This window comes from Phoca vitulina, unplaced genomic scaffold (genome assembly GCF_004348235.1).
Source record: "Phoca vitulina isolate PV1807 unplaced genomic scaffold, GSC_HSeal_1.0 scaffold20, whole genome shotgun sequence".
NCBI classification, from domain to species: domain Eukaryota; kingdom Metazoa; phylum Chordata; class Mammalia; order Carnivora; family Phocidae; genus Phoca; species Phoca vitulina.
The window spans coordinates 23,564,798-23,588,992 of record NW_022589723.1 but is presented as its reverse complement, the minus strand read 5'-3'; the positions used below and the strand labels follow the sequence as shown (position 1 = coordinate 23,588,992).

The 24,195-nt window shown below is 39.0% G+C and overlaps 2 protein-coding genes across 7 annotated transcripts in view; both read left to right on the top strand.

Annotated features, from left to right (window-relative positions):
* Window positions 1–4,119: 4,119 nt before the first annotated feature.
* Window positions 4,120–24,195, top strand: part of ZNF280D (zinc finger protein 280D) — a 305,658-nt gene continuing 285,582 nt past the window's right edge. For all 6 annotated transcript variants that reach the window (XM_032417680.1, XM_032417682.1, XM_032417672.1 and 3 more), the window contains exon 1: window positions 4,120–4,869. The gene's annotated coding sequence lies outside the window, so the exon portion shown is untranslated. The remainder of the gene's footprint in view (window positions 4,870–24,195) is intronic.
* Window positions 12,597–13,493, top strand: LOC116640590 (MICOS complex subunit MIC26-like). Its single transcript, XM_032417687.1, has one exon. The coding sequence runs from the start codon at window positions 12,612–12,614 to the stop codon at window positions 13,203–13,205; it is 594 nt and encodes a 197-aa protein (XP_032273578.1). The 5' UTR covers window positions 12,597–12,611; the 3' UTR covers window positions 13,206–13,493.

The window sequence follows — 24,195 nt, the reverse complement described above, 5'->3', positions numbered from 1 at the left end:
AGGTCCTATAAGAAAGACTCAAGTTTAGGATTGAGCTTGATTTATCTAAGCCTGAGAGGGAAAAATACTGCTTTGTTATAAGTGACCATTTTTGCTAAAGGTTCAGTCAAATATGACAGAAATTTCAATAATCTGGAGCCATTAGAGTTGGAAAAGCCCCAGGAGAATTTTAATGGCAATGAAGGCAAGAAAGGGAAAAGACTGGCACTTTGGAGAGGTCTGAACACACTCAGGCCTCTCTCAAGCAATTCCTGCCTGCTCAGAAAGGTAATAATTATCCCATTCTACTCCCTCCAGCACCACTATGCCCATGTCCCCCCTTGCAAAACTAGTAGCTATTATTTTTTTTTCATTTTATTTTTTCAGTAGCTATTGTTTCAAATCATTCTCAGGCAGAAACCAAAATGGAGGCCACTAAGTAAGGAGTATAACAAGGCGTATTATGGAAAGATAAAAATACCCATATTGGAATCTAGATGCAAAGACTGCAGCTTAAGATAACATCTAGCTTTGGAGGTTTTCTTCCCCATGAAATTGGCCAAATGCAAATAGACTGGAAGCTTAGTAAGAAGTAATGAAAATTGTGGCACCTGGCAGGCTGTCTGCAGAGCATGGGACTCTTGGGTCTCAGGGTCATGAGTTTAAGACCCACATTGGGCATAGAGCCTACTTAAAAAAAAAAAAAAAAAAGTAAAGTAAATTGTATGGTGAGAGAAATCCTAAGTCTGGAGAATGAAGGCTAGTTATTAGGGTTAGCACTAAGTGTTGTAACACATAGTGCAGAAGTTTGATTGGCTTAACACTACCGATGTTTATTTTTCACTTTTGCAAAGTCCGATATCGGTATTCCTGATTAGAAAGTGGCCTTCTACAAGGTCATTCAGCTACCCAGACTCCTTCTATCTCATGGCTCTCTTACGACTATTCTCTAGGGTCCTAGAGTCCTCTCAGTGCAGCTAGAGGAAGAAAAAGAAACCATAGAAGACATACCTAGTTCTTAACCACATTGGCAAGAAGGGATTCATGTCACTTCCACTCATATTCCAAAGGAGATAATTAATTGTAAGACTTTGCCAAGATTAATAGAAGCTGGAGAATGTAGTCCCTGCCTATGCAGCTACTTCCTAGCAACAATTCTACATAACAGAAGAGGATCACAGCTATTTGGTAGTAAAAGTTAATTATCTCTGTAATAGCAAGTTTTTTTTTTTTTTTTTTTTCAATTGCCACTGTATCAGGAAAGAGAATGTTGAAGAGGTGTGGTCCCTAGAAGGATTATACTCCCCACTGTCCATTACAGATATGGCATGGAGGAACAATGGATGAGAGATTCTCCAATAGTTGAACATATGGCAGCCAGATGTGTTGATCAAAGAACTTTCTCCTCTCTCATGGTAGGAAGCCCTTGGTGTTTCTGTCCAGCATGATATATGCTATGAATTAAAGACCACTATGTGTTTGCCATTAGTCATTTTTCCAAATATGAGTTTTTGTTGCAGGTTTTTTCTTTTTCTGTCATTATGTATTAAGTATTTTGTAGCTATATATTTTTTTTTTTTTGTAGCTAATTTTATCTTGTAGCCTTAGGTTACTAGACCTTGAGGAACTATATTGTTGCATAATGGAGAAACATGCTTATTACCCTGCTGTCCTGGACTTGGGAGTTATCTTCAATAACTACATGAGAATTTGGATCATCTCTCTTTGGGGAGGAAGTGAGCATATTTTTGGTGGTAAATAATATTATTGCATTGAATAGGCATAAACATTTTGAAGGCATATGTAGTGGAAGAATGTTTGAGAAGAATCAAGAGAAGAACAAGGGGTGTGTGGTATGTCTGCTGTTCTCATTACCCAGGACATATCTACCCTTCCTCTGTTAACCATACTCCTATTTTCCTAAAATCACCTTCTTGTGCCATTCATGTGTTACTGATAGACTCAACTTTTGAGATGGGCTTGTCAATCAGTGCAAGCCAATCTGAGCATCTCTTTCTCTAGCAACAGTGATTGGTTTAGGAATAGGTTCTTCACCTTTGCTGGTAGTGAGGATAGCGTGAGCTTAGAGTTGCTGGTTGTTCATTTATGGGGCTTGAGAATGAAGCCAACAGCAGAGGAAAGAGCTAACGTGTCAGGGAGAATCCAAATCTTGACAACATAATTTGAACTCTTCAGCCAAGCTATGTCTAACAAAACTATCTTGAAGTATTCAGTTATGTGAGCCAATAAATTCCCTTTTCTATTTAAGCCAGTTTGAGTTGGATTTTATGTCACTTGCAACCACACATCCTTACTGAATCAATACTAAGTTGTGTGAGGGTAGATCCATAAACAAATATACGTAAGAATAAGTGAACATGAATATACTTGAGAGACAGACCTAACTAGAACTAAAGGAGTAGACTGAAACATGGTTCACAGGTTAAGAGGGAACTAGATTGGGGCAAGACCTTGACAATCAGTCAGAAGAATTTAAATTTAATGGAATAGAAAATATAGCCATGAAACTATCAAAGCACGAAGAGATGTACAAAAAGTGAAGATTTAGAATGATTATTCTGACGGGTTAGATCGGAGCAGAGGAAGAAGGAAGTCAGAAAGACCATCTCTGTTTTCCTGCTCATTGCATAGCATTCATGTTAGCCTCCTTTCTTCCCACTAATTCAAGCTCCCCAAACACTCTGGCCTGAGAGCCTTTGTACTTGTTCTTTTCTCTGCCTGGAAAGTTCCTTCCCCCAGACATTTGCTTGGCTTTCTCCCTCATTTCATTCAGACCGCTGTTTTGAACATAACTTCATCAAAGAGGACTTTCTAGATCAATTTACCTAAAGTAGTAAAAAAACCACACTACTCTCACCTGTATCTTTGTCCTTTTACTCTGTTTTGTCCTCATGGCATTCATCACTACATGACATTATATTGTATATCTGTTTGTACGTGTATTGTCTGAAATATAATGAGATTCCATGAGTGCAGGGACTTCTTTTATTCACTGATGTATCTCTGGGAAGTGCATCAGAGAATGGCACATAGAAAGCCCCCAATTAAAGCTTGTTTGAAGACGAATTAATGAGTGAAGTACAGTAAATAAGGCGGAAAAAAAAAAAATCACAAGAGGGATGAGTTAGTCACTTAAATTCCTAGCACACTACTATCATTTCGGCCATAAACTGCTTAAGGCTCCCACTTCTGCTCCATCTCCCCAAAGGAAAAACAATTTAGGGAAGTTCGCTACTACTAAAGCAAGGACCTGAGATACTTTCCTGGATGATTCTGGTGAGAATGTTATTTTCTCCCGAGGTACCCCCGTTAACAAGAATTATCTCCGATCCCAGATTTGTCAGGGCTCTTTCTCCATCTTAGCTCCAAGTTGAGCTCCGAGAGAAAAACGAGGTGGTGGTGGCTGGAAGACTCAAACGTTCCAAATTATCTCTCTTCCCGGAGATCAGCAGCCAGGTGAATCTCAGAATGATGACAACTTGGAGGGGCAAGAGTCACGTGCCAGGTGGTTGGGGCACCAGGGGTACTCTCCGTTGATCCTTCCTTACCACCCAGCTTTCTACCGGGGCCTGTACAGAAAGAAGCACGCCAACACGTCAGGGCGGAGTGGGGCTTTCACCAAGTTTCCTTCCCATGCGGCTGCTCCCCGACCTCTCTTCTCCCCACCCACCCCCCGCAACCTGCACGCTCAGCCTCCGATTTCCGCCCATCCCGGCTGGAGGGAGCCGGGAATCCAATTACTTTTCCCAAAGGAGGGCAATCCACTCATCAGGCCGCGAAGAGGGGAGCGGGGGTCGAGCAGCCGCAGAGGCCGCCCCTCCCCCTGCCTGCCCGGGCCTCCGGGCCCCGGCAGCCCCGGGCGGGGCGAGGCGAGCCGTGGAGGGGCGCGCGGTGCCGCCGCGGGGACTATTTGTCCTTCCGCGCGCCGCGCTGCGGCCCCGGCGCCGACGTCGACCGGGCTGAGTGGCAGGAGATTAGCCAAGGGCTTCCCCCGCCGCGCGCCCCCGGCCAATCGGCGCCGCGCAGGCGGTGCTCGAGGGCCGCGCACACGCACATTCCAGGATCCACGCCTCACGCGAACAGCCTCTACCCCGCGCACGCTCCCCGTCCCACCCCGCCCTGTCGGCCGCACGCGCGCCTCTCCTCGGGGCCTTCTCCAGGGCCAAGCCTGGACCCTGTCTCCTGGGCCCCAGATGCGGCTCTCTAAAGTGAAAGTGAAATGAGGAAAGAAGGCCAAGTGGTCTGTAGGGGAAGGGTAATTAGCATCCGTGTCAAGGTTTACACTCCTGCTCCACCGTCCAGGCTTGCCTAACAGATGGAGTGAAGCGACCGAGACTCGCTGAGGAGGAAGAAAGAGGACATCCCTCCTGATTCGTTAGAGAGTGGGTGGAGAACTCTTGCAATATCCTTGAGTGTTCTCTAGTAAGAGGATCTTAAACTGGTGGATTTCTCACTGGGTTTTCTGCTGTGGTCAGAGCACTCGACACATCCTTTCTCCATCGGGAAGGAAAAAAAAAAAAGCAACCCTCTCTCCTACACACACTGTCAGACTTATGAGGCCACAACTGACATACGTGCTTGAAGGCGAGAGTGCGCTATTGTGTCTTGTTTTTCCTTTTGAATTCCGTCCTCCTGAGACACTGGCTGACCCTTAGGCCCATGGCCGTCCTGAATGTGATTGACATGCGTGATTAGCAGGCTAGTGAGAGAGAACCAGGGAAATTGCTATCAAAACAATTACATACAGGGACATCAGAACAATGGCTTGAGAGACCCCAGGGACTTAGAGACCATCCTAGCTCTGCCACGGATGCCCTCTGGGACTGTGGCCAAGTCAGATCATCTCTTTGTGTCTTCGTTCCCTCCCCGGTAAGTTGAAACTATTCTTACTGCTGCCTGTCTCAAAGTTATGTTATAAAAAATAAACTTAGATAACAGAGGTGAAAACACTGAAGGTTTTGTTTTGCGGGGAAGGTGGTTGGTGGTGGTTGAAAGGCATTCTCTGGACAGAAGATTCTGTAAAAGGAAGCCATTTGACCTTCGGCCTACAAAGTGGTCATTTCAATTAAATTTAATACACATGTGTGGAGACTCAGTAGCTGCAGAGTTCTGTGCTGGGTGCTAAGTGGTCTTCATAAGATTTATAATCTAGTAAAGCCATGCTAATTCCTGCATTCTCAGACCTTCTCCGATGTCTGTGCCAGTTCCCATCCCTAAGTCTTGGCCATTTTCATTCTCCACTTGTGTTCAAGGGCCGCAAATCATTGCTAGCTATAGGTACAGAATGATGCTGCAGTTGGGGCTCCCCATTTGAGTCTAAGCTGTGGCTTGGGGGTTCAGATATATCTGGGTATGTCTGTGGAACTGATGGGGCAAGGCCCCAAAAGCCTGTTTCCTGGAGTGACTGAGGAGCTTCCTGGGACAGAATATGTCCTTAGTGAAGAAGGAGCCGAACACAGTGAGCTGTAGCTGGGAAAGACTAAATCTTGAAAAAATGGAGAGGTCCTTCTGCATCCAGTCTGGTGTCTCCCGGCCCTCATCTGAGTCCAGTAGATGTGGGAAAGGGATGGGGGAGGGAGAAGAAGATGGAGGGAGGCTATAGGCGAAAGCTAAAATATGTTTCAAACTTTCAAATCCCACATTTCACATTCAAACACATGCTCTCACCTTTACAAGAAAAGATCAAGCTATTGACAGAAGTGTAAGCAACAGAAAACTTGACCTGTGGTGGCTTTTGAAAGAGAAGGAATTTATTATCTCATAAAATAATAAGTTTGATGGAAAGTCGTTCCTATATTGGTTAATTGAGTAACTCAAGGATGTTGTCGAGGACCCAAGGGGAGTTCTTTCTGCTCTGCCATCCTCAGATGACACTCTCTCCTGCCATCTCCCTTCAAGGCTGCACCCTAGCTTCTGCATTTTTGGCATCGGATGCAGTAAGGGCATTGCCCAAAGAAGAGGGATATTGTCTCCCACCTCTTCCTGTCTTTCTCTGTCTCTTTCTCACAGTAAAGGAAGGATAATCCTAGTTTCTGGAGGCCTCTGGCAGAACTGAGTCCCATTGGGCAGAACTGTGTCACATACACATCCTAAACTAACTGCTTGTAGAAAGTATGATGCCAAACATAATTCACCCCTCATGCTGGGAGAGAGAGAAATCACTTTCTGTGAGCACGTGGGAAGATATAATTAAAGCAACATCAAATTTTGCCGTGGAAAAAAATAAGGAAAAGTGGCTGTGGTTTAGGTCTCAGCAGGTTCGCTCAACTTTCCTTTTCTCTGCTTCAAAATGTTTCTGTATCTACTCTCCTCCATAACGTCTAAATTTTTCTACCTTCCTTCATATTCTTTTTTTTACTATCTCAATGGAGAAGTAACCCAGCTCCATTTCAGGATCTGGTGCTCCATCTGTCTACCTCCCTAAGACCTTGCTCTTGTCCTAGCCCCTCACAGTGGTCCCTAAGCCACATGCAGTTACCTGCAGGCTGTTTCATCCAGCATTCTACTAGTGAGAATTAGAGATCCGAAGCTCCTTTTGTTGTGCCAGGAGGATCCAGATTGAAAGATGCAAGAATTTGTTCAGATCCTATCCAGTGGGGCTGGGGCAGGGGTGAGAGGTAGGGACCAAGGACAACCTTCATCCTTTTCTATACCTAGGGCTTCTCTGTCTGCCTCAGCAATGTGGGAGCGCCACATGGTATCCTCAGCAACTTGATTTCAGACTGCTTCCATTTTACCCTCTCCCTCTCCACGAATACCAGTCTCCTGGAGTTTGGATCCCACTCTATTTTTCTGAGTTACAACCTGGTGGAACACTGATACTGGCTTGGCTTGAACCTGAAACTTGTTCCATTTCTTCCCTATACTCATATTCATTCATTTTTTTTTCTTTACTTAACAAATGTTAAATGCTGACTCTTTCAAGGACTGCACTATGTGCTAGGGAGACATTGACAAATAAATTGGAATTCTCTGCCTTCAATGAGTTTACATTCTGGTGGAGGATCTTTATTGCACCACAAGGTATGGCATGAAATTCAAGGCCTTCTCACAGGAACCGTAAAAGCAAGGCCCAGTTGTTAACTCTCTGCAACATAATCTGTTTTAATTCTTCACAAACGACTACCACTATTAGTGGAAATTATTTTGATCTTTACACAGCTCATAACGTATCTTTTCACAGAGGCTATTGTTTCAGACAATTACACTTTCCAACAAGATAAACACCATGTAGGGCAATGCACTTGTGGTACAGTACATTTTATTAATAACATGTCTTGTCAGCTGAGCGGGCCAGGCTATGGATGGATGATTACAGCAAAAAATGGAGCCTGTATCTGATACAAGTTTATGTATCATCAGAGTTGTTACCCTATCTCTGCTCACAGTCAGGAACCTGCCAGATCTTATTCAACAGAATGGTTTGTAGATGCATTGGCAGCAGATAAAAATATTTACTATTAATCTGCCTTCCTTTGGCTATACCCACCTGAGGATATATAGTAAAATCAAATTTTAATTTTTTAACATTTTCGAAATTCACCTAGGTTGATTATTCCTACTTTCATTTTTAGTAGAAAGCAGGTTCTCCAAAGGATTGCTATACTATATTGAAATATAAAACTGCTTGTGTATTTTCAACTAATAGCCCTTGTACTTCAGATGGTGTCATGGACCCTCAGTGTCTAATATATCTTGACAGAGTCTGAAGTAGAAGTAAACCAATTCAGACTGCAGGTCCTAAAATACAAGTCAGAGAAGGTGGGTGTAGCAGAAGTGAAATGAGAGCATTTAAATGAAATATGAACTCTAGTCAATTTGAATGAATTCCCTTAGCACCTCAGTCCAGAAAAGAACGTGTAAGGGTTTTAATCTTCACTTGACTCATGATGAAGTGCATGACCCTAAGTGAGTCAGTTAATTAATCTCAGTGTCTTGGTGTTCCCATTTTTACAACAGGGTTAATAAGACAGGTAGTGCACCTGTACTTGGAATTTGAGAGAAAAGAGAATTATACTCTTTCTGAAATGTAGTTGATAATTATCAATCAGTTATCAATGGGAATTTATTGAGCCCTGCACTTAGCCATCATTATAGGCAGAGAGCCTAGCAAGCCTTAAACATAAATAAAATGCTGAAGAAATTTTCATTGCATGAATGAATGAGAAAATGAATCAGTGAGCCACCTACAAAGTGTCAGGTCCTTGGCTATGGAAGATCCAAGATGCATCCCTACCTTTAAGAAACTTTCTAGTGAAATAAGCCATATATAGAATGAAAGGTATTTAACAATTAAGGTATGAAATGCCAAATAAATGTTATGGTCCATCATCCTCAAACTAGAATTCTCAGATTCTCAGCTTCATTATGGCTTCTTCCCTAAAATTGACTGGCTTGAGAATATGCCTATGGTTTTTTTGTGTAAAGGTAGTAGAATATGTTTAATGAAAACTTAAATATAGAAGTATGTTTCATTTGAATAATATTCTGCATGGAAGTGGAATTGAAATATAAATTCAAGGGGGAAAATATGTAAAACTGTTAAAGATTAAGAACTTATAAAATTTTTTATATTTTTATTGAGGTATAACATCCATACAGTAAAATGCACAAACCACCACTTAAATCGAGATATAGGTGATCCTACTTCCCACTATGACCTTTCTTAATCTCCTTCCCCATCCCAGAGATAACCAGTTATTCTGACTTCTTATGCCATAGAATACTTTACCCTGTTCTGAAAGTTGTATAAATTGAATTATTCAGTATGCTCTCCTTTGTGCCAGGCTTCTTTTGTTCAACATTATGTCTATATGATGCATCCATTGTTGCATACACCAGAGTCCATTCTTTTTAATTATTGCAAAATAGCTATTCTCAAAGTGTGATCTGAGAATCCTTGGGGGGGGGTGCCTGAGAATTTTTCAGGGGGGTCCATGAGTCAAATTATTTTCATAATAATTTAGGTTTATTTGCCTTTTTCAGTGCATTGATGCTTTAATTCATGATGCAAAAGCAATGATGGTTAAAACTGCTGGCACCTTAGCATGAATTTTTTTCCCTTGGGTCCATACTTTTTGTGTCCTTTCTGAAATATCTTTGTCTACCTTGAGGACACAAATATTTTCTGATGTTCTTTTCCAAAAGTTTTATAATTTTAGGTTTTACATGTAGGACTATGACCCAATTCAAGTTAATTTATGCATATGGTGTGACTTTAGGATCAGTAGTCCTTTTTTTTTTCTTAATACGGATGTCCAGTGTCTAATTGCTACAGCAGTACTTATGGCAAAAATGACTCTTTCTCTATTGGATCACATTGGCACTTTTGTCAAGTTGACTGTATGTTTATGGGTCTGTTTCTAGACTTTGTATTCAATTTCATTGATCTCTATATATATCCTTTAATAATACCACAGTTTGAGGAGATTTGTTACGTTAATATTGAATCCTCTGATCCATGAACATGGTATATTTCTCTGTTTATTTAGGAATTCTTTAATTACTTTCAACTATCTTTTGTAGTTTCTAATGTGAAGATCTTTTGTTAGATTTATTCATAATTATTTTTTTTGTGCTGCTGTAAACAGAGTGGATTTTTGAATTGCATTTACAATAGTTTGCTGTTAGTATATAAAGATATATGTTTAATGCTTGCTTTAAACAGGTTCTTATATATGAACCCTGTATCCTGTGACCTTGCTAAGGTTACTTATGGCTTCTAGTAATTGTTTTCTAGATTCATTAGGATTTTTACATTAATAATCAAGTAATTTGCATATAGGGACAATATTACTCCTTCCTTTTTGATCTTAATGACATTTATTTACTTTTCTTTTTCCTCTTACAGTGACTAGGACTTTTGTACAATGTTGACTATACGTAGTAATAATGGCATGTTTGCTTTGTTCCCATTGTAGGGGAAAACAATTCAGTCTTTTATTGCTAATTATGCTGTAGGTGTTTTGTAGATGCCTTTATTGATTTGAGGAAGTTCCCTACTATTTCTGGTTTGCTAAAAGTTTTTATCAGGAATGAATGTTGAATTGTGTCAAATGCATTTTCTGTATCTATTGAAATCATATTGGTTTTCTTTTTTAGTGAATTACATTGTTATAGTGGATTACATTGTTGGTTTTAAATTCTTAAACTAATCTTGCATTTCTGGATAAATCCTACTGAGTCCTGAAGTGTTATTCTTTTTATGTATGGTCCATTTGATTTGCTAGTGTTTTATTACGGATTTTGCCTCTATCGCCATGAACGATATTGGTCTGTAATTTTTTTTTATATCATCTTTGTCAGGTTTTGGTATTCAGCTTATGTTGGTGTTTTAGTTTCCTAAGGCTGCTGTGACAAAATACCGTGGACTGGGCTTAAACAACAGAATTTATTTTCTCACAGTTCTGGAGGCTTGAATTTCAAGATGAAGTTGTTGACAGGTTTGATTTCTCCTGAGGCCTCTCCTTGGCTTGTAGATGGCGGTCTTCTCACTGTGTCTTCACATGGCCTTTCTCTGTGCAACCACATGCCCCTGGTGTCTCTTCCTCCTCTTATAGGGATGCTAGTCATATTAGATTAAGACCCTACGTTAACAGTATTGTTTTAATTTAATCACCATAATAAAGACCTTACTTCCAAATGTGGTTAACATATGAGTTTTTTTTTTTGGGGGGGGGGGGACACAATTCAGCCCATAACTGTTGGCCTTATAAAATGAGTTGGATAGTGTTCTTTTCTCCACTCTTTTCTGAAAATCATTTGTGTAACTTCAGTGTTTTCACCAGTGAAACTATCTGACCCTGGAGTTTTCTTTGGGGGGAGCTTTTTTTTTTAATAAGAATTCAATTTGTTTGTTGGATGTAGGTCTATTTAGATTTTCTGCCTTTCCTTATGCCTACTTTAGTACATGGTAAATTTTAAGAAATTTGTCTTTTTCATCTATGTTGTTGAATTTGTTGTCATAATATTGTTTATAGTGTTGTGTTATTATTCTTCTAATGTCTGTAGGATCTATGTTGACAGCCAATTTGTTTTAAGCCCTTGTTTTAAACAGTCATACCCATTTTAAAGAACTCAAGAGGAAAAGAATTCAAAAGTTGTTTGGTTATTCTGGATGCTTGGCTTTACCATGTAAAGCTTAAAATTAGCTTGTCAATTTCTACAAAAAGACTGGGATTTTGATTTGTTTGGGGAAAATTGCCACTTAACAAAATTAAATCTCTAGACCCATGAACATGGTATATTTCTCTTATCTCTCTGTTTATTTACATCTTTTTAAATTTCTCTCATGAATATATCATGGTTTTCAGGATACAAATCTTGCATAAATTTTGTTGGATTTATTCCTAAGTATTTTCTATTTTTTGAAAGTTTTTTATTTACATTTCAATTTCCAGTTGTTAATTGCATATGTTTTTATATTGATATTATATCCTGTGATTTTGTTAAATCCACTTTTTAATTCTAGCAACTTTTTTGGTATTTATTTCTGATATATATATGTATATGTGTGTATATATATATATATATATATATATATAGTTATGTCATCTGTGAATAAAGACAGTTTTATTTCTTTCTGTTCAATCCATGTGCTTTTTATATCCTTTTCTTGTCTTATTGCACTGGCTAGACTCTTGAGTACAATGTTGAGTAGAAGCAATAAAAGCAAACATCCTTGCCTTGTTTTCAGTCTTGGAAGGGAAAACATTCAGTTTCTTATCATTAGTTATGATATTAGAAATAGGTGTTTCATAGTCTTTTATTAGATTGAAGAAGCTTCCTTCCATTCATAGGTTGCTGAGACTAGTACGTGTCTTCTTAATATTATAAGTGATGAAAAGGGAAGTACACATGAAGTACTTCTGCTGCATATAGGAGTATGATGATTGTCTCAAGAAAAAGTACCTGTTCAACTGAATTGTGAACTGACCTGGTTGGTTTTTTCCTAGAACATCATTTTTACTTGAAAAAAACAAGGACAAACTATGATGACTCAGACTAAAGTATTTGGTAGAATTTTGTTAAAAAAAAAAAAAATGAAGTGAGCCTGTTACTTCATGGCAGACAACTGACTATATTTGTTGACATTGATAAAATTTGCATTTTTGAGCAAAAATAGAATTTTGGAAAATTTATATTCACTATCCTGGGCTTAACATCTTCCCAGTACTTCACAACTTTTCTGTTGAGATTGGTGGTGATATTAACAAATGTGATTTTTCTGACATACAATGAAGTGTCAGTTTTTGGAAGTTCTGCATATATTAGTGAACCAGTATTTCAAGAACCTACCACTTATCAATTTTGATATAGTGTTAAAGAAGACAATTCAGAATTTTCCAAGAGGACTATTAAAATAATCTTTCTCTTTTCCATTATATATTTTTGTAAGGCCAGATTTTCTTCAGACTTTAACAAAAGAACACATTGTGACAGGTTGAAATAGAAGCAGATATTAAAATTCAGTTGTCTTCTATTAAGCCTGATAAAATATTTGGAATAATTAAAAATAAGGCTACTGCTTCTTACTAATATTTTTATTTGGAAGATATAGTCATACATAAAAATATATACCTTCCCCCGCTGGAGCCACCTTTGCCAGCAGCATGTTCAAGGTAATTCAGAGGTCTGTGGGGCCAGCCAGCCTGAGTCTGCTCACCTTCAGAGTCTATGCATCACCTAAAAAGGACTCACCTCACAAAACTTCCGTGAAAGTTAATGAGCTTTCACTCTACTCCGTCCCTGAGGGTCAATCTAAATATGTGGAGGAGCCAAGGACCCCACTTGAAGAAAGCATTTCAGATCTCCGACATTACTGCGAACCATATACAAGTTGGTGTCAGGAAATGTACTCACAAACTAAGCCCAGGATGCAGAGCTTGGTTCAATGGGGGTTAGGCAGCTATGAATATCTCCAAAATGCACCTCCTGGATTTTTTCCAAGACTTGGTGTTATTGGTTTTGCTGGCATTGTTGGACTTCTTTTGGCTAGAGGTTCAAAAATAAAGAAGCTGGTGTATCCACCTGGATTCATGGGACTTGCTGCCTCTCTTTATTATCCACAACAAGCCATCGTATTTGTCCAGGTCAGTGGGGAGAAATTATATGACTGGGGTTTACGAGGATACATAGTCGTAGAAGATTTGTGGAAGAACTTTCAAAAGCCAGGAAATGTGAAGAATTCACCTGGAAATAAATAGAATGCTCCATGCTGTGCCCATTTTAATCAGTTATAGGTAAACATTGGAAACTCCATGCAGTAAACCAGTATTTCTACAGAAAAATGGCAGAGAAGTCAGTACTGAATATAGTAAATTGGCTTTCTTCTTCAGGACAAACTATACTAGGCTTCTTTGTTATCTTGGGTGATGCCATACTGCAAGTGGACTAATCGGAAATCCTTTCACCTAGAGATAATGTCTAGCCTTAGAACTCCTCGTTCTCAAGTTGCTATTTATGTACATAATTAAAATTCCAAATTAAAAAAATATATATATATACCTTAACATGTAATGGATTTATTATTGTTATTTTTTAATTTGGTAAGATATACATAACGCAATTTACCATTTTAACTATTTTTAGGTGTATAGGCAAGTGACCTTAAGTACATTCACATTGTTATGCAGTTGTCACCACTATTCTTCTCTAGAACATTTTCTGTTTCCAAACTGTAACTCTTTATGCATTAAACAATAACTCTCTGTTTGCCTTTCTTCCTAGCCCTTGGCAACCACCATTTTCTTTTCTGTCACTATGAATTTAACTGCTCTAGGTACCTCCTATAAGCGAAATCATACAATAGTTTTGTGTATGTGTGTCTGGCTGCTTTCACTTGGCATAACTTCTTCAAGGTTTATCCATGTCATTGTTGTTATTTTAAAAATAGTTTAATAAACATTTAAAAAATGTCTCAGTCCTAATTTTTAATATGACACATGTTGATAGAAATGCCCAAATAGATTTTAAAAAGTCATTGGTGTCCTCAATAAGGAGTTTTAGGAGTATAAAGGGGTCCTGAGACCAAAGAGTTGGAGAATCATTGCTACATAATATCCCAGTGTATGTATGTATGTATGTATGTATGTACCATAATTTACTTAGCCTTTCTATTGCTGAGGAACAGTTGGTTTTTCTTGTTTTTGGTTATTATGGATAAAGTTGCTATGAATACTTTTGTATATGCTTTTAGGGGACCTCTATACTACTTTCCATCTGATGTCTAAGAGTGGTATGGCTGAATGTTTGTGCCTTTTAAAAATGAATAGTGGTGGGTATCAAATCTTTATTGTATTTATGTCCATTGGATACATTTCAAAGACTATTGTGTAATAGATTTATTTTAAATGCTACTATTTATAATATACAGGATATTTATTGTTTGCATTTATTTAAACTTATGATGAAAAATTATAGATATCAACTTAAACGTGTGAGGCATGTATCACTTAAATACATTATTTTAGGAGGTATACAAGGAAAGAGTTTTGAAGATTAATAGAGAGTAGACCCTTCAAGAGTTCAGAGAAGTAAGGTGATTGAGGATTGTGCAGGTCTCTTTTTCTGTCCGTCTCTCCTCCCCTCTTTTGATGTCTTCCTCATTACTTAACCAATCATTTGGCAAATATTTACTCAACAACTATTATATGCCAGATACTCTGCTATACATTGGGAATATAGCTATGAACATGACAGACAAGATTTGACTCACAGTTTAGTGAGGAAAACAGTAAACCTAAAAACAAGGAATTGAAATAACTATAAATGGTGTGAAATCTCACAAAGGAAAACAAGTGTTATGATAGGGTATAGTGGTAGCACTGGATGTTATGTAGGATGGTTATCATGGCTTCATGTTGGAGAAGCTGACTGTGCCTAAGAGCCAAGAGGAGAGCATTCCAGGCAGAGAGGCTCATACTGAGAGCATTAACAAGGCTTTGAAGAAGGAGAAGCTTGGAATATTCCAAAACTGAAACCAGGCCACTGCGAGAGGATTATAGTCAGACTTTGAGTCTTTTTGAAAAAGAAGTTACATAGTCAACCATTGAAGGTATCTGTACACAAAATCTATACTCAATACAAACTGTATAATAAGGTGGTAATAAAATTTAGAAAACACGCTAATGTTCATGAGAAGTAGTAGAAGTGAACAAGCCTCTACTTTCCCCTGAAACCAGGAGCCAGGGAAGGAAGGCTCAGGAAAGAAAACCATAGTAACTCCATCTGTATCAGCACTAGCACTGCTGTCATCCTGGCAGGAGTATCAGCCCATTGAAGGAAAGATTGTGTCTTATTAATTTTTGTATCTCCAGTGCCTAGCACTGTGCTTGGTCTGAAGAAGATGCTTAATCTATATATTCTTTTTTTTTTTTAAGATTTTATTTATTTATTTTAGAGGGGGGAGGGGGCAGCAGGAGAGAGAGAATCTCAAACAGGCTCCATGCCCAGTACAGAGCCTGATGCTGGGCTGGACCTCATGACCCAAGACCATGACCAGAGCCAAAATCAAGACCCAGACGCTTGACTGACTGAGCTACCCAGACGCCCCTTAATCTATGTGTGTCTTAAGAGAGGGAGAAACAGGAACTAACATTTATGTAGTACCAATCTCTGTGCTGGAGCTAATTAAAGTCAAAAGACAGAATACTGGGGCAGGGGGTGGGGAAGGCAACATGCACAACGGACAATAGGTTGATAGGCTTAATAGACTTTATTTTTTTTTAAGATTTTATTCATTTATTTGACAGAGAGAGAGACAGCGAGAGAGGGAACACAAGCAGGGGGAGTGGGAGAGGGAGAAGCAGGCTTCCCACTGAGCAGGGAGCCCGACGCGGTGCTCGATCCCAGGATCCTGGGATCATGACCTCAGCTGAAGGCAGATGCTTAACCAACTGAACCACTCAGGTGCCCCAGGCTTAATAGACTTTAAAAATTAGCATATTGGTTAAGATCATCTGTTCTGGAGAAAGGAGAGAGATACAGAATGAATGAATGAACGAATGAATGAATGAATGATGGATCTGAGATGTCTGTGTAGCTCATTCTTAATCTGGTGCCCCTAAAGCTGACCTTCAGATGTTCCCCCACCATGTTTTTCTCTTTTGCTGGTCTCACACTGAGGGTGCCGATATAAAGAGAGGAAGAGACATATCCCTTTCACACTGTCCAGCTTCAGAGAGAATGACAAAAGCCTGAGTAACCTGTTAACTGAATGAAGACTCCCTGATGTGCATACTATCTTTTAAAAAAACTTTGTCAGAACTTGTACTAACATATGTGTACTGTGTGTATTTATTACCAATTACCATAGTTTTATTCATTACATAATATACCCCTTTTAATTTTGAGGAGGAAACAAGCTAATTTTTGCACTACATGATTTTTTCTATTTTAACCAAGCTAATTTCTGAAAAATTCATTTGTTCAACAAATATCAGGGACTTATTATGTGCCACTGGTCCAAGGACAGCATATAGAGCAGGAATGAATAAAACAAAGTCTGTGACTTGATGGAGTTTTTGTTTTACGTGCGAGTGAGGGTAGGACAGACAGTAAACAGATAAAGAAATAAGTTACATAACATGATATCAGGTAGTGATAAATAGTATGAAGAAACTAGAGCAAGGAAAAGAGTTCAATTAATGTGTGCTTAATGTTGAGAGAAGCAAGGTAGGGCAAATGATGTTAGATAGAGCTCAGATCGAACCAAGAACATCACAACCATGAGGACCCCAACCCAATCTATTCTCACAGTTCCCAGGCGGATTTTCCTTTACTTAATGTTTTTTGTTTTTTTTTTAAAGATTTTATTTATTTATTTGAGAGAGGATGAGAGGAGAGAGAGAGAGCACATGAGAGGGGGGAGGGTCAGAGGGAGAAGCAGACTCCCTGCTGAGCAGGGAGCCCGATGCGGGACTCGATCCCGGGACTCCAGGATCATGACCTGAGCCGAAGGCAGTCGCTTAACCAACTGAGCCACCCAGGCGCCCTCCTTTACTTAATGTTCAGGTGAAATTGAGTTTGTCAGAGCAAGACCTGGAATTCAAATGGTAACAAAGATGGTATAAATATCTGAAAATAAAAATATTTCAAATGTCATCAGTTCCCATCTGTGCTGTCCAATTTGCTAACAAACCAATAGCTGAAATAAAAGGCGGGAAGTACAGTTCCAAGTGGTTTAGTATAACAATGTGATGATTGGTTTGAAGGAATAGAAGATATTAGTGCAATCAATAAGATTTGAAAAAAGCAGCCCTCAGAGGTCTAGAGCTGGTATTACTGTTAAACTGGTTTTGTTTATACTGATACCCTTAAAAAATTTCTAACCAGGATCACCCATGACAAACTGATACCACAGCCAATGGTTCAGTCTCTCTCCTAAGCTTAGTCTGTATTTATTTCAAAATTCTTTCTCTTCCTCTCACCTCTGTTTGCCTCCTCGTTCTTTTTCCTTCCTTCTATTCTCTATCTAGACTTCATGTAATCCTATCCAGAGCCATGGCTTAGTAAACCATCTAGATGCTGATGACTCTAATTTATATGTTCAACCTTGTTTTCTCTCCTGAGTTTTAGGCTAGTATATCAAACTGCTTACTCAGTATCTTTACTTGTATGTCTAATAGTTATTTCAAATTAAATCTGGTTAAAATAGAAAACTTGATTTCCATCTGCCTTCCCCACTTCCCAAATATGGACCTCCCTAAATCTTTTCCATATCAATAAATTATGCCTCTATCTTTATCCTTTTGCTTGACATAAGTATTTAGATTTGTCTGATGTTTCATCATGATTGGATTAAGTCACACAAATCTGACCAGAATATCACATAGTTATATTATGCCTGTTTTAGGGCATCCTATCTAAAGTACATGATGTCAGCGGTGCTTGAGTGGCTCAGTTGGCTAAACACCTGACTCTTGATTTTGGCTTAGGTCATGATCTCTGGGTTGTGAGGTCGAGTCCTGCATTAGGCTCTGTGCTGGGCATGGAGCCTGCTTAAGATTCTCTCTCTCCCTCTCTCTCGGCCCCTCCCCCCTTTCTCTCCCTCTCTAAGTAAAATAAAAAAAGAAAGTACATGATGTCCATAATATCACTTTATTAGTGGTATTAATTTTGATCACTTGGCCAAAGTTGTTAATCCTTTTTAAAAAATGTATACTTGAATATCTGTGTCTTTCTTATTTATAATATCATGGCCTGACAACATGGTGGCACCACAGCAGGCTTCATTATTGCTGCCTCATGTTCCAGCCCCTCACAACTACCAGCTAAAATGTAAGCACCACAGGGGCAAGGATTATTGCCTGTTTTATTCACTGATACAAAATATTCCAAGCACATGGTACAGTTCCTAGCACATATTTTTTTTTTAAAGATTTTATTTATTTATTTGAGAGAGAGAGAGAGTGCATGAGAGGGGGTAGGGTCAGAGGGAGAAGCAGACTCCCCACTGAGCAGGGAGTCTGATGAGGGACTCGATCCCGGGACTCCAGGATCATGACCTGAGCTGAAGGCAGTTGCTTAACCAACTGAGCCACCCAGGCGCCCGTGCCTAGCACATATTTACCGAATGAATGAATAAAAAGATAATTCTGATCGGTAGGATGTTGAGCAACACAGAATTTATTATAATAAAAGTCCTTTATGACAGAACATTATTACAGCAATGTTAATTCAGCAGACCATGGTTATAGGATATGAGAACAGGACAGAAAATAAATGATTGAGGATCATTTTAACCCCCCATTTTAGGTCAGATATTTAACCAAAATTATCAGTAGTAAAACTGACTGATTTAGGATGCCTTGCAAATTATCCTTAGCACTCTCTAGAGGTGATACTAATAGAAGTGAAATGGCTAAAAAGTGGGGAGAAAGAAGAGGTATGAAAGGAAGAGAATGAATGTTGCATGGATACATCTAGATTTTCCTCACCAGCCCTCAGCTGGATTATACACAGGTCTCACTTTGCATGGTTCTAACATGCATGATATCCAGTTACCATGGTTTAGTTAAATAATCCAGTTCTATAACATCACAGTTCACATTTCAGTTACCTGATTCAGTTCGGTTCAGTAATTGCATAAAGTACAAACTTTGTTGCTGGGTCTTCATAAATCACCACACAAATAACACATGCACATTGTGATCAGTGACCAATTGAATCCCTTCTTTCAAAGTCTATCAGTGATTGATCACTCTGCATCTGTTACTCATTTTATACACACACAGCGGAAGTGTGTAGTTGTGTTGCAATCTTGTCTCCCAGTGATAAATTCACATGACATTTTATAAAAATGGATAATCAAAAGAGGGAATTGGCCAACAGTACAGCAAATAACCCCAAAATGACACTGTTGGAAGTGAAATTCACATTGAACATAAATAGAATTATAGAAGAAATAGCTGACGGTGGGAATGTTGGCACTGCCACCGTTTGAAAGACTCTGGATGTACAGCCAGAAGAACTTCGTGAAGGAGAAGTTATTAACATAAAGAAAGAAAGTGGTTGTGACAAAAAGGGTGAAGATATCCCAGAAGTAACACGGGCAAAACACACACACACACACACACACACACACACACACACACCTCCACATTAACAGAACTTTTGGAGAATTTCACAACACAAATGTCAAAGGATAAAATGTTGGAAGCTAATCCAAACTTAGGAAAGAGTATAACAATTCACTAGGGCAAACACAAGAACCTTATCCCCTATTGTAACTTATACATTGAGAAGAAAGCAAGCAGTGTTTAGGTTACTCTTGATGCATTTAAAACAGAGAAATAAAACACTTCAGTTCTCAATGTTTCTGATGCCTTAAATTTCAATATACTAAGTAAATAATAGCTTTATTCTTTTTTTCAGTCCTCTATATATGTATAGATAAGAGATTTTACTATTTTGACAAAAATTTTAAAGTTCATGAAACAATCATAATTTTTTCATTGATTATTAAGATCACTTGGCACACTTTCACCTTGCATGCTCATTTTTAAAAATGATTTTATTTATTTGAGAGAAAGAGTGAGTGAGATAGAGAGCAGGGAGCAGGGGGAGCAGGAGAGGGGGAAGCAGGCTAAGCAGGGAGGCTGACATAGGGTTCCATCCCAGAACCCTGTGATCATGACCTGAGCTGAGGGCAGATGCTTAACTGACTGAGCCACCCAGGTGCCCCTTGCATGCTCATTTTTGAGCTTCTGATGAAGATTGCCTTTTTTCGCATTCAAGGTAAAGTGCAAGTTAAATGCTCAGAAATGAAAAACAGAAAGTCCTTACCATAGTTGATCTGAAGAAAATAAAGAACCACTGGCTGGAAATGATAAGCTATAGATGTCGGCCTCCTCCTTGGATCACTCCCAAGTCTATATCTCTACCTTGTGTTTCCAAGTGATGTCTGGGCATTCCACCAGCAAGCACCTCACATACAACACACCCAAAACTGAAATTCCTTCTAATCCTGCCACCTACCAAAAAGCCCCAAGCACCTTGATTTTTATACCAGAGTATCAATTAGGATTAGTGGCTAGTAACAGAGACCTGAAATAAACTTAAACAAAGTGAACATTTATTTTTCTGTCAAAATAAAACTCCAGAATTAGGCAACCCAGGGCTAACATGGTGACTCACTGATTTCAGGAATCCATCTTTTTGTTCTACAATCCTTAGCATGAAGTGTCTATCTTCAAGTTACCTCATGGTCACAAACTAGCTGCTTGTGCCTCAACCATCATATTCCAGGAGGAGAGAAGGAAGGTAAAGAAAAAAATTTGGTCACCCTGCTGAGTCAATGTACTTTAGACATATTGGATGTTCCACCCAAAGATGTCTGGTTATGTCTTATGTCATTATGTCTTATTAGACATAGTAGAGACAGGAAAATACAGTTTTCATATGGTTTTTAGCTGGTTATGTTGCCATCTTTAATACTGTATAGGTCAATTACATAAGAAAATGGGTAAAGTGGATATTAGGTAAGCAAGTGGTAGTCTTTATCAGACATCATTAATGATTCTACCATTCACCTCTTCATCAAGCCAGAGAACTAGGGATTATCTGAGACTCTTGTCTCCGTTACTGCCCATATCCAAGGTTAGTTTATTATATTTCCTAAATTTCTTTCAAATTTGAAACTCTACTTTTTTTCTTTAAACCTCCATTGCCTAGGGGTACCTGGGTGGCTCAGTCGATTAAGCGTTTGCCTTCAGCTCAGGTCATGATCTCAGGGTCCTGGGATTGAGCCCCACATCAGGCTCCCTGTTCAGTGGGGAGCCTGCTTCTCCCTCTCCCCCTGCTCATGTGCTCTCTCTCTCTCACTCACTCACTCTCTCTCAAATAAATAAATAAAATCTTAAAAGTAAGAAAAGCTCCATTGCCTAAAATAGTGCATGATGCATTCTGTTTATGTTTATATTATAGTTTATGGAATGCTGATTTAATAGTTGCTTTTCAGACAATGGGGGAAGTTATTGCAGTGAACTTTAAATTGGGGTCTTCAAATAATATTCAAAGAGTATTCTTATTGTATTATAAAGTATAATTCCTGGAATTCTTTAAGTCACAAAGTGATTTTTTCCCCAAAGGACAGTTTGGTTGTTTATTATTTATCTATTTTTAAGATTTTATGTATTTGAGAGAGACAGAGTGAGCAAAAGAGAGAGCATGAGCAGGGGGGAGGAACAGAAAGAGAGGGAGAAGCAGACTCCCTGCTGAGCAGGGAGCCCGACAATGTGGGTCTCCATCCCAGCCCCCTGGGAATCATGACCTGACCTGAAGGCAGACGCTTAACCAACTGAGCCACCCAGGTGCCCCACAAAGTAATTCCTTATTCTCTAACACAGTGGGATTTGAATTGGTTATTCAGCTTCAATAGTATGAAATGCACACAAATGCACTCCCTTTTCTAGTATTTAGCTTTTCTTAATTGTATAACTTTGTTAGTTGCTTCTGTCTCTTGCACTCTCTCCTCTGAGAGACCTCTATGAGATGTTCCTCAGCATGCCCATGAGCACGCATCCCCCCACACACCCCCCCACACACACCCAGTAATGGCCTCAAAAATCTTATTCCCTTAGCAAATCAAAATGTCAAATATCTCAGTGGCAGGTATGAAAAACAGTAAGCCTGTCCCTGCTGAGCCACCTGCTGAATATTCCATATGCTAGGTACTAATTTTAGGAGAAAGAAAGGGAAGTTTAAAAATGTATTCTCTTCTCACTGCTCCACAAGAACTACCTTTCCCTTTCTTCTCAAGCAGCTGCCGCAGAAGCTTACATGAATGCCAGTAAAATGCAAGTGGTACTAGAAACAAGGCTTAATTTAAAAGAATTCACCAGATGACTTAAACAAATAAACCTATTGGTTAAGCTTATTGTTCTGGAGAGAATAAACAGTGGGACTGGCCTTGAATTGATGGAATTCACTAGAATAGAGCAGGGCTGACAAATTGGGATAAACTATTTGGCAGTTGTTTTTATCCTGGGACAGATGACCAACTTACTTTAAATTCATTTCCTGCAGCTGGTGAGTGGGTGGCCAGGTCTGTATCCTACCCATTGTAGCCAAGTAACATTTCTTGACTTTGACACGTTTCCCCCACTTGATTAGATATTTGACAAAACAATGTACATCACAGATCATTTTCAAAATATTATTGCTTCTTCAAATCCTGACATTCTGGTATATATGAAGAGCTCTGCAGGCTCTAAACATGCTCAGAAAATGGGTCGTTTTTGACAAGCTGTAAAATTGACTCTTTGCCTATAGTCTCTAGGATGGAGCTTTATTAGTGGTCATTTTACAAATGCTATTTTGTCTTTACCTTTACATTTTTCCTTTGTAGCTCTAAATATTCCATTTGCTCAAATCATTTAACATAGCAGCATGGGGATGGGACAGTTGGAACAAATAATTTACAGAGATAATTATTGTGATTTCTTCTTACATTTGAAGTCATAATCTCATTAAGTTGGTTTTTCAAATTGAAATTTCATACAGAGTTGAAGTCATTTCAATGTGAATATGATTCTATGTAGTAAATTGGATCTGCAGAAATTCAAATATTCAGAAGTTATGAAACAAGGAATCAATTAGATATACAAAGGCTAATGACTCACTTGAGAAATATTTCAGGCCTCTGGTGCTATGTATTAGTAACTGTGCCCCCACCCCCAACTCCCATTTCCTTTTGCTGTAGAGGCCCTTGTGACTGTTGTGTTTATTTACTGCTCCCCTCTCTTTTTTTTTTATCTTGCCTCTGTGATGTTTCCTCATTTTCTCCTAACATTTCTATTTATTCGTTCTAAAAGCCAGAAGTTTCCACAACGAGCTAACAGATCAGTTAAGAATTTTTATCCTTTGGCCTTTGTGCTAAATATAAATGTAACCCTTGGCATTTTATATTTCAAATTTGGGGCTTATTGTGGAGAATTTTCATTTTGTCAGAATTTTATTTGGAACTTAATTTTTTCTCTAGTCTTAAATCTGATTTTATGATTTCAGACAGAGGGCCGCTGTCTTCTTTTTTTTTTTAGATTTTATTTGTTCATTTGAGAGAGAGAGAGAGAGGGCATGAGCAGGGGAGAGGGGCAGAGGGAGAGGGACAGGAGCAGAGGGGGAGGGAGAAGCAGGCTCCTTGCTTCCATGCTGAGCAGGGAGCCCAGTGAGAGGCTGGATCCCAGGACTCTGAGACACTGACCTGAGCTGAAGGCAGATGATTAAACCATTAACCGACTGAGCCATCCAGGCACCCCTGACAGAGGGTCTTCTTAAGGGACTGCTTTTCCCCATAAAATATTTATTTTAGCAAGAGCAAATAAAGATTTAAATGAGGGGAAACTCTAATTGACTTTCAACTTAGAGTCACAATTCTGTAAAGCAGAGGAGTCAGCTCACTCTGCTACTTCTACCTCACTTACTGTTACGTGGTCTTGGACAGGTTATTTAACATCTCTCGACCTCAATTCTCTTATCTGTAAAATGTGGATAATAATAGTGCCTGCTTCTATGATGGTTGTAGGGATTAAAAGAGTTAGTATATACAAAGTGCTATGACCCATACCTGGCACATAGCAAATGTTCAGAACATTTTTGGCTGGTGTTATTTTATCCTTGTTACCTCTATATAGATACTTTTTCCTATCCTTTCTACTTTTCTTTCTCCTTCCTCTATCCCCTTGAGTAAATAAG

Bases quoted from the DNA above. Each gene is read 5' to 3' on its own strand.
- LOC116640590 (XM_032417687.1), top strand. From the start codon at position 12,612: ATGTTCAAGGTAATTCAGAGGTCTGTGGGGCCAGCCAGCCTGAGTCTG.